General features: G+C 41.1%; 1 protein-coding gene across 2 annotated transcripts in view; it reads right to left on the minus strand.

The window, feature by feature from the left end:
• NHLRC2 (NHL repeat containing 2) overlaps positions 1-15,188 on the minus strand; it is a 41,741-nt gene that overhangs the window by 24,470 nt on the left and 2,083 nt on the right. For both annotated transcript variants that reach the window (XM_048505254.1, XM_048505255.1), the window contains exons 3-4: positions 12,129-12,281; positions 1,543-1,998 (exon numbers count right to left, since the gene is read on the minus strand). In XM_048505254.1, the coding sequence (XP_048361211.1) occupies positions 1,543-1,998; positions 12,129-12,281 (609 nt within the window). The remainder of the gene's footprint in view (positions 1-1,542; positions 1,999-12,128; positions 12,282-15,188) is intronic.

Below are 15,188 nucleotides of genomic sequence, written 5' to 3' on the forward strand. Positions count from 1 at the left end.
TCAAGAAGGCGCTGGGGCAGGAAAGGGGAGGGAAAGTACATGCAAAAGAAAGAGAGGAGAGAGAAGGAACGGGGTGGGGGGAGAAAAACACAGGAGAGGCTTGACCCTTTCATGCCCGCTCAGAGGTACTTTGCCCAGGGAAGGTGGAGCCTTGCTGCTCCCGCCTCTCCCCTTGCCTGGATGCTAACGCCTTGTGTTCCCCCCTCCAAGGCTGGCTGGGCAGCTTCCGGCTCTGGCAGAGGCGAGCTGAGCTGAGCTGCTGGCCCTGATCCGCAGCTCAATGCCGTCTTGGCCCGGCTCTCTGGCAGCCAGCAACAGGCATTTCTTCCCCCACCTCACTCCCTCCACCTGCCTTGATGACAGGAGCCTTGGCGACCCCTGTGAAAGGGACGTTCGACCCCCTGAGGGGTCGCAACCCCCAGGTTGAGAACCGCTGTTCTAGATGAATACAATTCTTCATACAGTAGTTTACTGTCAAATACTGATGTTGCTGAAGACAAAGACTTTCTTTGGAGCAAAGTTTAGGCTGGCATGGCTATGAATCCCAGAATTATTCTACATTTGGAGGAAAACAGTGGTTCATTTTTGTTCCTAGAGTGCTGGAAAGCTGCTCATCCCTAATTCAAACTCTGTTAAGCAACTCTATCTCATCTTGCTCCCAAATCTTCTGTTTTTAGCTGCTACTAAGTCAAGTTTGAAGGTTTATACTCGAGTCAACAAGTTTCCCAGTTTTTTGTGGTAAAATTAGGTGCCTCGGCTTATACTCAAGTATATACGGTATTTAATTTATGATTATTGTGAATGTATGCAAAAGGATATTTGAACAGAGAGATGAATTTGCCACAACAAACAGTGATTACAATTATGTATTTTTCTTATATTAAGGTGCTATCCATTGCCTTTTTATCCTGTCCTTCCTCCAAGGACCTCAGGAAGGCATAGATGAGCCTCACATCTATTTCATCTCACCACAACCTTGGGAGATAGGTTAAGAGGACAGCAACTGATCCAAGGTCACTTGATGAGATTTATGAACATGCATCCCAGTTCAGTTCTATACAAATAACCTAACCATTGCACAACACTGGTTTTCTTACGAAGAGAATTAGCTGCAGCCATCACAGGAACTCATGGGTTACCTCTGTATCTTCTGGATTGTGACTGCTAGATATCATCAGTTATAAACCATAAGAATAGACAACATATCAGTGAAAGATCATGAAAGTATCTGCAAAAAAGACATACTGACATCAAATACATGCCTGGAAAAAAATGTCTTCTCCTAAATCCTACTACTGTGTTTCTAGTTTAGATTGCTTTTCTCAGCCTCTCCATAGTTTGTAGGAAATGAAATGTGTGTCTGTGTTCAACAGTCAAGTACCTATGATTCAATGAAGCAGACTGGTCTAAAAGAATACACTAACAGATCACTAAAGTATTTCCTAAGCAAATTTATTTTTAACAGCACCAACAGTACTAGAAGGTATGCAAGCAAAACAGTGTTCAAAATATATTGTGACAGTTTACTCACTATGCCCTTACCTCCAATAACATGCAAAATTTGACCACTTCTCTTGACCACCAAAATCCTGTGATGTCCAGTGTCTGCTATTACCAGCCTGTCCCCAGACTCATCCACTGTAACTTTTCCAGGAAACAACAAAGGAGAAGGTGGCAAAGAATCTCTATAAAGCTGTGTTCTGATTACATTAGCTTTGATCTGTCCTTGCTCCCTGTAGTACTTCAGGGCTATGGATGTAAATAGAAATAATTTCTCCTTGTGTCCTTCGCCAACCAGAGCAAACAGCATATTCCCACGGGGGCCAAGGATGACCAGGGTTGGCCAACAGGACACATCTAGCTCATGCCAAAGAGTTGCATCTGCATCATTTACCACAGGATGAGTGATGTTGTATCTGAGAACAGCACTTTTGATGTTATCCAGAACCTTTTCATTTGGAAATTTTGCTGAGTGCACACCAACAACAAGGAGACCATCTGAAAGCACAGAATAAAACAAAAATAAAGAATTGAAAATTAGGTGCAGGAAATTTAAAGACTTACTAAAGTACAGATAATAACCAACCCCAGGCCTTTGTGGCTCTTACACCAGAATGAACTCTTCAATCCTGTGGAGGCAAAATTAATAAGAAATGAACCAAGAGGCCACATCCCCAAGGTGTATAAGGTGCTCTGTGCCTCTGACAGTGTGGTTCAGTTCAATTATTCCTCAGCTGAAAAACATTGCAAACTCCCTGCACTGTCATAGGGAATTCTGGGCATGCTGTTATTTTTGGATAGGGTTGGGTCACATCAAAGGTTTAGGGGACCAATGGTTACAAACTAGGCTGACTGATCCACTGGAATGGTTGTTTTTACTAATACACTGTCAATACATACAATAATAAGCAATTTGGATTATTTTTGATTTTCTTAGTAACTCTGTGAGCAGAAAAAGATGGATGAATTGTTTAAATTTCATGAAACATATTGGGATGGAATTTATGTTGCAGAACACCTCTAAGGAAGGCAGGGAAAGAGTAGGAAAATGGGAGAACATGTGGAAGTCTGTGGGAAGCAACTGAAAATAAACTGCAACAAAGAGCTGAAGCAATCTACTGCAATGTATGGACACATTAAGATTTGAAAACCTTGTCCTGACTAAAGAACATTCACAAGTGATTCAAACTTAAGAACAAAATCAGAAGAGCATGATGGTTTTGTATATTTTGTTCCCTTCATACTAGCATTTTCTCTTTTTACACTATAACCTTGAATTGCAACCCTTTCCATAATAATTTGTTTTTTATCACAAGGCAAATATTGCTTGGTGTTCAAATATGTAAAAAGGAGACTAGGGTACTGTATCTCATAGGAGGCTGAGTAAATGCAATTCTTTGTCTAATGCAGAATATTGACTGCACAAAGATGCAACACCAAAAAGCTAAAAGACAGAGGATGCCATAGTTTGTCCATCTACAAAGCAATAGTCAGAACAGAAGAAGCAACTTAGTATATATGCATTCTTGTTAGGATTAGGGGCCAACAACCAACCTGCAGCAAGTGTTCTCATCTACACCAGTTTTAGAGAGCAGTTGCCCTATTTATCGCTGACAGCTTTAAAAAGGTAAGGGTTGTCCCCTGTGCAAGCATTACTGACCCATGGGGTGACATCACATCATTATATTTACTAGGCAGCCTATGTTTACGGGGTGGTTTGCCACTGAGTTTCACAACTGTCTATACTTCACCCCCAGCAAGCTAAGTACTCATTCACTGACCTCAGAGGGATGGAAGACTGAATCATCTTTGAGCCACCTTCCCGAAACTGACTTTTGTTGGGATTGAACTCAGAGCTTTGAATGCAGTACTGCAGCTGACCACTCTGAACCATGAGATATCAATTGCTGAGAAAGGAAATACCAAAATGGCACAGCCAAGTTTTCTCTAGTTTGAATGTATGTCATATCATAAAGGACAGAAAAGTCTAACCTGCAACTTTTCCAGGAACAAAACTTCCCATTTTAAACTTCAGCTCACATCACCAAGTTTAATTACTTTTAAAATAAGCCCATGAATATTTATATCCCACTGAAGCCGTACCAGAAAATACAGCACAGAAATAAAGCCAAGCTAACACAGTGTACTGTAAAAATATGAATAAAAATTGCTTACAATTAATCAGCAATACATGCAACACTGGAACCCCCCCATCTTCAGGAAACAGGAACTATGCTGCTATATCACATTCATTTTGGTGGATAGCTTCTTAGCCATGGCCTTAATCTTTTCCTTCAATTTAATTAAAATGTAAATGGGGACTTATAATATACTCATCTTTCATAAATGACATTTATCTTACATTCTGAGATTTCAGGGAAAATATGATGAAATCAATAACAAGTGTCAGACCACACCGCAAGGCTGAGCGATTCTCTGCCTCTTCCAAGAAGCAATGCTGTGTTAGAACATTCTTACTGGATTAAAAAAAATGTAACCGTATCCTTAACACCATCTTCCAATTTTCAGTGAAAGTGCTGTCATTAAAACTCACTTGAAGGATATATCTGTACCCCTAATACACTGCTTTTCTGAACTACAGAATGAGAGTATGGGCACACCTGTTCACGTAAGGCGTTAAAAAGAGATTCTAGGATAAGAGACATGGAATGTCCCAGCTCAGATTAAATGTCGCCTAGACTTTTTCTTTCCCAGTACAATTATTCTTCTATATAGAACTATTCTTCTATTTGCATTAATGACTATTGTAAGTCTTCACTTTAGTAACTTATTAGAACAGGCAACAACAATTACAGATATGAACGCCCACTGGAAATAAAAACAATTTTTTCTTAAAAGTAGCTCCTTCAATTTTTCAAATGCAAAAAACTGAAATTTGTATAGAAAAAGATTCTATGAAATATTTTTGTAATGAATAAAATGGTTAAGATAAGATATTTTAATCAAAATGTATATATCGGTGTTGGTTTTTTTGATCAGAATTTCATGGCAATGCATACAGAGTGTATTTCAGGACCCTATTTAATACATATGCAGTGAATTCCCAAGACCATGCTTAATATATATACAATGTATTTTCAAGGCCATGTTTAAATGTCAATAATCTTGCAATTATTAATATGCTATAGTGCTGATCACACAGTGTTTTCAACATTACAAAGTTTAACTTGGCATCCAAAAATGCTGATGTCCAGTGCTGCTTTGACTGCACTGGATGGTTTCTTTACAGATAATGCACTCTTTTGTTGCTAAAAACACATTTTCTGATTTCAAACCGTAGTTTTCCCTCTCTCTCAGATGGCAAAAAAATCAGAATACATTTGCTAAAGCAGCATAAGGTGCTGCTGTTTGCAGCTATCTCTAAAACACTAGGAAATTTACCATTTGGCTTGTAGAAAATGAACAGTACAATCCATGCAGGACTGAAAGGGCTGAGGAAGTGGTGTGACCCCAGTGCCAGAATAAATGCCACTTGCACTGGCATAGGTGGCATTTACACCGGGGCATACGCACTGGCACCAAGGAGAGGCCATGCAGAGGTGCTGGTGCAGTTGAAGTGGGGGCGCAGCTCCAGTGCAAGAACTTGCGTTTCATGGGGGCAGGACTAGCATTAGTTGGCTTCCTGAGCCTTCTAGCCTAAGAACTTTCACTGGCAAAAATGGCACAGCCCATTAATACAGCACTTCCACAGAGATAGGGGGAATGTCGCTGTTGGGCTGATGCTTAGGAGGTAGCATGGTTACACCATGACTGTGTTATCTCTGTCTGGTGCAGCTTCCATACCTCTGGATTAATCTGTTAGGCATCTAAGCTGAAACCTCAAAAAGACTTTTCTGGGGTAAGCACTGCTAAATAAAACAAGACACTTCTATGTAGAGCTGCTAGGATTGCTGTCTTATGTTTTAAATTTCATAAATAGTACAATTGAATACATTATCTAAGTTATAAATGATGCATTTATGTTGTTATATTAGTGAAACAAATTTAGTTTTGATGGGAAAGCAAATATTGTGTACTTTTCAGTTTTTTCCCTACATTTCTGGAAATTTTGCATCTAACTACAATCAAATTTTAGCTTATTAAAAGTACATTTATTTAACTATATTAAGGGAAAAATTAAAGTTATGGAACTAATAAAATCTGTACGAATCAAGCTACTGTGATAAATCTGACATATTCACTGAACTGTCAGTCTGTTCTTGAAAGACACACAAAGTCAAGTTCAATTTCAACTTTTAATGACAGCTATATTTTAAGAATTGTTCAACGCCCTTTTAGAACCTCTAGCAGAAAATTTAACAGAAAGTTTCCTTGTCCTTCTGTTGCTGTGTTCATAGAACACTGCCATAAATAAGATTCTGGCATTCTGCTCTGTCATGTGCCCAAAGAATTCCATAAGGTGACAGATATCTGACTTCATGGTCACTTCCCACACACTAGCTTAAAAAAAATTATATTGCTTTGCATTTTGATTCTTGCCACTTGAAAGAGAGGGCTTTTTAAAAAATGTGTGGTAGACTTCAGTTGTACCCCTTTTTTATATAGGCCCGGTAGACACACTTAAGGACAACAGAAAAAGATGGGAGAATATTTCCTCATTGAATAATAATGAGTACTGTCAATGTGCAATGAACTTATGGTGTCCACTCATAGGCTTTTTTCAAGGCAAGAGATAAGCAGAGGTGGTCTGCCATTGCCTTTGTCTGCAAAGTAATCCTGGTCTTCCTTTATAGTCTCCCACAAAGCACTAATCAGAGTCAACCCTGCTTAGTTTCCAAGCTCTTAAGGATAGTTGGAAAAGTTGGGAGAATATTTTCATATTGAAACAGTGGGAACAGGGGTGACAGGGCCAGTAAAACAGCAGCTGCACTACACAACCCACTGGCAGGGTCCAAATATACCCAGAAGACTTCAGGGCAGATGCTTTAATGGAGTCCATTCCTTTTTCATTTCATGTATTTTGGCTCCAAGGATGAACTACAGATCTCTGGTGCTGGCACTAATTGCAGAAGTCTTGAGCCGTATAAAACCAGACACATCACTAGAAGGGAAAATAACCAGGCTCACGCTTACATACTTTGGTCATGTGTTGCAATCAAATTCTCTAGAAAAATCTATGATGATTAAACTTGTCAGTGGTGGGAGAAGACCTGGACACCAAAGAATACGATGGCTAGATACCATAAAAGCTGATACAGGCATAAACATCAACCAGCTGAAAGAAGCAGTACTTAATCGAAAAATTTGGAAAGAGCTTGCATATCAGGTTGCCAAGGGCCAAGAATGACTGAATGGATAACATCATCATCATCATCATCATCATCATCATCATCATCATCATCATCATCATCATCATCATCATCATCATCATCATCATCATCATCACACACTACCGATATCACCGTGGAAACACTCACCAATAAGCACTACTGTTTGAAAAAAAATATTAGTAAGCAAACACAGTGAAGTTCATGATACAACAAAATAAGAAACAAAACCAGATTTAGGACTTTTACTTAGGTGATTAAGAGCTCTATCCCTAAGATCAACTTTACAAGGGCATTGCCAGCATTACCCGTTGGTACCCTAGGTGTGCTTTGCAGAGGAGAAACGTGTGATATAAATACCCCCAGAAATATGCTGAAGGCATAGCGACTAAGCAGGTGTCCTCAGCAATCATTTGCAAGCCACTTCTCATAGTGAGACACACTGCCACAAATATGGAAACAGTCAACCAGCACATGCTGACACAGCCATGGTCCCCTGATGTCAGGCTGCCACCACCCACATGCAGAACACACCAATGGAGGGAACAAAAGTAGTACACCATCCATTGGAATAAATACTGTGGGATAACCAGGAGGAGTCCTGAAGTGGATACACTCCGCTGCTTCAGTGGGTTTTGAGTAACTTTCAGTAACCAGGTTGCCTTTTGCACACACAGAGAAGTTTTTCTCCTACATCAAAATTGGGCCGATTCTGATACTGATGTACTGTAACTATTGAAACAACTTGCCTTTCCCTCATTGGGAGTTGTAGTGAAACTGTGTCTGTGAAGTCTGTTTTTTTTTTAAAGTAGTAGTACAGTTCAGAATAGAGTAGTAACTCTGGGCAGTAGTTGTATTCCTCATGTGTCCCACTTGCAAGCAAATGGTTACTCTGGCATGACCTTATGTTGGCACAGCACAGTGCTATGCTGCCAATGGATCTGTATGCCACTTCTGGTCTGTATCGTACATACTTCTGCCAACTTGATGGAGGGAAGGTTGGCAGGATGATAGACAAAGTACATATGGCTGAAGACCTGTAGTTTGGTTTGGTTACCTTTATGTGGTTTGCATCCCTTGGAGGCTCCCATTAAGTGTTTGTGACCTATGATGGAGTACCTTCAAGGGGTCTGGTCACAGAACGGTTAGTCATACGATACAGTTCCTTGGCTGTTTATACTCAATGCTCCCTTTCTATGCTGAGAGGCCTTTCTGGGAGATTCCTATCACTCAAGACACCTATGTGTGTTCAAAGAGTGCTTGATATGAGGCCAGATATATTTTTTCCACTTGCATTTACCCCTGTGGTATGTTGTAAAGATACACTCAGATTGTCCTTGTCTTTGCCCTAACACTTTGCCAGTGTTGGGAGCATTCCCAAGGCTAGAGAAACTCTGGAACTAAACTAAGCTCCACTTTGGCCACAACATGCTCCTGATACAGTCTAATTCTATGCTGCCATCCTGGCACACCTTCAGGTTACACCAGCTCAAGTCTTATTCATTATCCCAATCCATTCTGAGATAGGTCTTGCAAAGATACTCTAAAGTCAAGTTGAACTCTCCCAGGTCAAATTCTACTATGTGTCAATGCAGTTTAATATAAACCTGCAGTAAAGGGTTGGACGAGAGCAGCAGACTGGCCCTCACCCAAAGCATTTCTTTTAAGCAGCACTTCCTCAACTAGCAATCCAACAGGCCATTTCTAGAATGATTATGTGAAATGAATGTGCATTGGGGCTTAAAATAACCTTCTGGATGTCACGCTATATTCAGAAATAGCATTTGCAATGATAAGAACAAGAACATATCCGATAAATATGCTGTGTGGTATTAATTCTTGTGGAAACTGTCCTTTGTTCCGCTGACAGACCTATGAAATTCTAAATGCGCATGTGTTGATGAGATAAAATGAGATGACCTTGATAATATCACACACCAGCTCGTTATATTCAAGCATTCCCTATCACAGCAACATAACCATAATATACCAAGGGCATGTGCACCAAACAAATTAAAAACATGTATGGCAAAATAGTAAAAAATTGTATGTTGGCCCGTGAAGTATATGGTAAAAAAGGATTCGTTTTCTTTCTTCAGAGTAGGATTCTGTGTTTTTAGTTTCTGATTAAGCAAAAGGTCTAGACCCCTGCAACAATTGTTCAGATTACTATGCATCTCAACAATAAATTATTTAGTAAGGCTATTAGGATTTGGTTTCATTGTGTAAAATGCATAGACCAGTACTTCACTAGGCTTGGTGCGGCCCGAATACATCCTCCCCAATTAAGAGTAGATCCGGATACACTTCACTGTGTATTCTCCAGTTAGCTCTGATTAGAAACAATGGGGGATGGGGGCACCCCTGAGCCAAACTTCACCAAACTCAGATATTGGGAAAGTCTGTGGATGATACCCTGAAATTTTGGTGCCGCTAGCTTTACAAATCCAGGCCATCCAGGTCATCTTACTCCAGGCCAAATCACAAAAATACAAAAAAAAAAAATCAAACATATCTGAATATATTTGGATATCCAAATATATACGGGCGTATCGAATAAGGCATTTGGGCTTATTCAGAAATACAATTTTTTTTTTTGCCCAAATAAGCCCGAATCCGAATTTTACCAAATATCTAAGATGTTGATCAACCCTAATTCACACACATGTGAGGCTCTGTGAATGGCCCAAGTGACTCATGTGTGACCTTGAGGCTGTGTGTATCTCCTTGGCATTTAAGCCATATGCAGATTAAGATGCACAGTTGCCCAGGTCCTGCTGCAGAGGCGTTCCTCCCATTGGGCAAAGTGGGCAGTTGCCCAGGGCGCCCCCTTGTGGGGGGGGGGGGGCGCAAAGACTGCAGGTTCGTTTGTGGGATTTTTTGTATTTTCAGTGTTTTTCCGTTTTTGGCCTGCAAAGGGAGCAGTTTTAGGCTAGCAGCACCAAAATTTCAGAGATTTTTTGGGGGACTCTCCTGATGATATCACCCAAGTTTGGTGAGGTTTGGTTTAGGAATTACAAAGTTATGGACTCCCAAAGGGGGTGCCCCCATCCCCCATTGTTTCCAATGGGAGCTAATAGTAGATGGGGGCTACACCTTTGAGGGTCCATAACTTTGGATCCCCTGAACCAAACTTCACCAAACATGGGTGGTATCATCAGTAGGGTCTCACAAAGATATTCTGAAACTTTGGTGCTGCTATCTTAATAATTGCACCCCTGACAGCAGGCACCCCCTGAATTTCCCTAGATTCTCCTCTTAAATCCACCCCCTTCCTGCCAATGCTTGTTTTCTTTCTTTATTTTATTCTCTCAAAGCCTAGTAAAGGTTGTTGTTGTTGTTATTATTATTATTATTAAATCCACCCCCTTCGGCATGGATTTAAAGGGAGAATCTGAGGTCCCCAGTTTAAACACTGAAAGTGATGCTGTTTCAGGGTGGGGGATAATCCACCCCAAAACAGCATCACTTTCAATGTTGCTTAAACTGGGGACCCCAGATTCTCCCTTTAAGGTGGATTTTAAAGGAGAATCTGGGCTCCCTAGTTTAAACACCATGGAAAATAATGCTGTTTGGGGGTGGATTCGGGCATCACTTGTTTAAACTAGGGAGCCCAGATTCTCCTTTTAAATCCACCTTAAAGGAAGAATCTGAGGTCCCCAGTTTAAATAACATTTAAAGTGATGCTGTTTCTCCCAATTGGGGGGACTGGATACAACACCATAAAATGTTTTCATAGCAGTAATACAACATTTTGAAAGCATTTTGAAAATGTTTTCAAAAAAATTATTTCTGCTGTGTGGCATGGCCTATTGCTGTGTTCAGATTTGTGATGGTGATTTTGAAATGACCTGGTGGAAAAAAATTGTTTGGTCATGGTGGGAGAGGGTGGCCGCCCATGGGGGGGGGAGCATCAAACCCAGGTTTTGCCCAGGGCTCCAGTTTGCCTAGGTACGCCACTGTCCTGCTGACATCGCCCCACTTTATGTTGAGATCAAAGGTACTCAAGAGGAGGTAAAAATCAAGAAACAATGATGATGCCAGCAGCAACCCAGTCCATAGGGGTCAAATGTACGAAATTATTGGCATTTGTTTATTTACATGCTACCTTTTTATTTTACAAATTTTGAACCCAGCCTTTCTCGCCTCATAAGGGTCAACAACCTGGTTGCAGCCTCCTGCACCAATGGAACTTTCCAAACATTTTTCAGCGGTAGCTCTATGCAGAGCACATTCCAGTACCTTAATCTAGATGAAACCATGCCATGCAGCACAGTGACCAGATATTTTCAGTCCAGGCAAGCCTATCGTTGCCTATCCAGTTGAAGCTGGTAAAAGATATACCTGAAATACCTCGTTACAGGTACCACTTGCTTAGCCAGCAGTAGGTCTCAGTGGAGCGCAACCACATCCAGAATGAGTAACAATTTCAGCAGACACACATTTTTTAAAAATAGCTTTCAGAAATAAGCTTCTTAAAATCTGGAAAATTGATTTCAGGTTATTCACAAAGAGAATTTATGAACATGTCTTACACATGTGGCCAGGAAGACATAAAATTTCCTTTAAAAGTTGGGGAGAAAGCTGAAATTCTTACTGCCAAAATCCAAAGTTTGATTTTTGTATTAGTATCATTACATATACCATATATACTCGTGTATAAGCCGACCTGTGTATAAGCCGAGGGTGGGAAGCCAGGAGGCAGAGAGAGCTCCTTATTTGGGCAGTGACTCCCCCTGATGTCACTGCCCAAATAATGAGCTCCCTCTGCCTGCTGGCTGGCTGGGCTTTCTCAAACTCAGCCGGGAGGCAGAGGGAGCTCCTTATTCGGGCAGTGACTCCCCCTGATGTCACTGCCCAAATAAGGTTCCCTCTGCCTGCCGGCTGGCTGGGCTTCCTCAAACCCAGCTGGGAGGCAGAGGGAGCTCCTTATTTGGGCAGTGACATCAGGGTTCCCCCTTCACCCTTCCAGGAGGGCAGCAACAAGTGGCTTGTGCAGCCGCAGGGAGGTCCTCCCAGGCCACGTCTCCAGCCTCGGCAGAGGCCTGAAGAGCCAGCTGGTAAGTGGTGGCTCGTGTATAAGCTGGGGGGGGGGGGGCATTTTTCAGCCTTAAAACAGGGCTGAAAAACTCGGCTTATACGCGAGTATATACGGTATGTAATATTAGTAATCTTTTAAATTGTACTACTGATGATTCAACATCTTCTCTAAAGACACAGATATGAAGCTTATCCTTTCTAAGAAGGGGAGGCCAGGATGCTGATTTCCAAACTGGTTAATGACAACGTTACTCTGTGACAACATGAATATTCTCAGTAAGCAAACTAATTAAGTGATACCTTTAGAAGAGTATTTCTGTTCTAATTCATGGAGATCAGGGAGCACATGGATACAGTTGATGCAGCAGTAAGTGAAGAAATCCAAAACAATCACTTTTCCACAAAAGTCTTCATCCAAAGAAAGGGGACCTTCAGTATTTAGCCACTCTAGATCTGGAAATTGGAAAGCACATGAATAAATTATTAACTTCATCATGAACAGCTGATTCCTGGCTTGAAGGCTATGTGGCTGTCCTTGACTAGGGGCAGGGCTTTCTTAGCCCTGGCTCCTACATGGTGGAATACTCTGCCCAAAGAGATGTGAATTTTAAACAATCTAAGTTTCATCAGGCCTATAAGGCACGTTCCACTAGGCATATGTTGAGGGCATCAATGGTATGTAGCAAATCCATTGGCCAGCCTGGACCTTGCAGAACCCCACCCTCACATTATGTGCTATTTGATCATCCAGTCTTGGCCGACACCATTCAGTTTGCTACTTGTGTGTTTGCTCCCAGTGTCTGAATTGGTGGTGGTGTTTAGGTCAAGGAGTACTATTACAGTCTGTACACTGCTTTTTTAGCACAATCTATATTGTACTGTTAGTTTTTAATCTATTTATTAATGAATTGTATCTTAAATGGTTGTCACTTGACCTGAGCATAGGGGATGGGTGGGTTATAAATATAAGTTTAAATAAATAAAAGATAAACAAAGAAAAGTGCTTGGAACAATCCTAACTGAGGGCTTTTCAAATTCTGAGTGGGTTGCAGCTGGGATAAACGAACCCAACATAGCCCCAAGCCATTTGCATGGCTGGCTGTCCCATGGACAGGTACCAGGAGGTACCCAAAACCCCATGTGCAGCTGCAGGACGCATAATGTGCCTCGCAGCTGCGGCCGTTTGCCTGGCCATGGCTGCAAGGCGCGTTAAAACAAAAGAACTGCAGATATTACAATTCTTGTAAAACCTGGGGTGGGGGTGGGGGTGGGGGGAACCTGGGGCGGACTCGCTTTAGGAGAGGGATCTATACAGACTTCCCCCACAACCTGGGTTTTATCTCATCCTTAACCCATGTTTATTGGCCCGTGTGGAAAGGGCCTGAAAATTAGTAGCTGACAAGCTGAGGATTCACAAAGAATCACTGGAGAAGGTGAACAAGAAATCCCCCACAATCAAAATCTTCCTCACCAAGATTTTGTGTGCACCATGCAAGCTTATTTCCCCATCTTTTCTTTCCCCACCCTTCTTAACAGATAGTCATCTGCTCTCATCAGTCTGTGTTCCTGTAAGTTTTGAGTTTTTTCCTTTTTTGCATAATTTACAGTCATGTTTTTTCAGCATACCTGGAATTAAGAAAGTATGTAAAGGCCACTATCCTGTCTGTGGAGATCTGGTTTGCTGCTTTCATGACTGGCATAGGGGACCTTATGAAACATAATGATGACTTTTCATACTGAAATCTAAAAAGAAGCTTTTTGTGAAGCAATCTGTGAGGTACTCCCAAAGTAATAGAGGTCAATGTAAGATAAGGCTACACATTTTCTTTCACATCCCAACACCAAACAGGCACTTGGATCTAAACTCTTATCTCTGGGGCTCAGCATGCACTATGAACAGGCCAAAGGAGCCATTAAACAGTATGTGGCAGATACAGAGCGCCAAACAGATCTAGCTAGGTTTCCAATTTTTATTGCTAATGAATCCAATAGGTATACTTCTTTTATGGAGAATTTACCTAATCCTGAAGTACCTAAACATTGGCTTTTCCTCTCACATGATGCCATGCCCTCCTTAGCAGGAGAGACAATATCTCTTTTGGATATTGGGCACACAGAAACAACATGCTTTCTCCAATGTTAGTACTATAAAAATATACATACTAGCTTTCAGAGCTGTACCAGGGGTAAACAGCACCCGGAGACAAATTGTCTCTGGGACGCCCCCAGGCTCCGCCCCCCTACTGCTGGTACCCTCGAGGCACACAAAAGCGACGAGGCAGCAGGACTTCCTGGTCACATGAGGGGCCGATTTTGCACCCCCCCACGTGACCAGAAGAGTGGCGCCCGGGTACAAGGGGTACTCCTTGTCCCTAGGCAGATACGCCACTGCTAGCTTTATTTTGCCATTGCTGCACAGATTTCCAGGCCACACAGGGCAATGTTATATTTCCTTGCTGCTTACAAATACCAATCCTGATATAAAATACAGTGTGGCTAGATTTTGTGTAGCAGCACTTGAAGTATGTCACAGGATGGTCTGTGCAATAAAAAGACTTAATGAATACTAAGGTTGTCTTACTAGAATGTAGAAGGTTATAGTTTCTTATCTGCCAATTTTATTGTTCCACCTTGTTTCCTTTTGATATTTTTGCTTTTATCCCATCCCCTGTATATTCCCATACCCTTTTTTGTATTCCCAATTTTCTTCTGCCAGTAGATTATTTACTCTCTCTCCCTCTCTCTCTCTTAATTATGAGTATCTTATTTACCTTATGCTGGTCTATGACCGTAATGAAGATTGATTGACTAAATGTGTTGCACTTTATTAGGTTTCACGATGATTTTTAAGTTGATCAAATATTTTAAAAATATAATAGTCGGTGGGTACTCAAAATAACTTTTAACAAGCTTCCCTCCCTTTTGATTAATATATTGAGCAGAAAGGCATCATGATACAGCCCAATCACATCAGAACTAGGTCAGTACTCTGTTTTGGTTTGCACTGTAAATATACTAAGTAAAGCAGGATAACACTGAAGCAATTTCACAGGTGTGTGAACATACAGCTTGTAGGATTTGCTAATGCTAATGATGTTAGCAGAAAAACTGGTAACTTCTGCTAGTGGTTTTCTTCCCAGACTTACAATTTGTTGATTGTAGGGCATTTTAGACATCTGCAGGAAAGATAAAAAGTCTGGAGATACTATCCACCGGTACTCTTTTAGATCATGTATTTATATTTACTTCTTATACTATTTATACTGCACCAAAATGGCTTATAAATCCACACTGCCCAAACATAAAACATTGTATAGTCAAAAGAGATAGAAAAAGGAAGCTCTAATTCTATCTTGAATA

This window comes from Sphaerodactylus townsendi, linkage group LG08 (genome assembly GCF_021028975.2).
Source record: "Sphaerodactylus townsendi isolate TG3544 linkage group LG08, MPM_Stown_v2.3, whole genome shotgun sequence".
Taxonomy (NCBI): domain Eukaryota; kingdom Metazoa; phylum Chordata; class Lepidosauria; order Squamata; family Sphaerodactylidae; genus Sphaerodactylus; species Sphaerodactylus townsendi.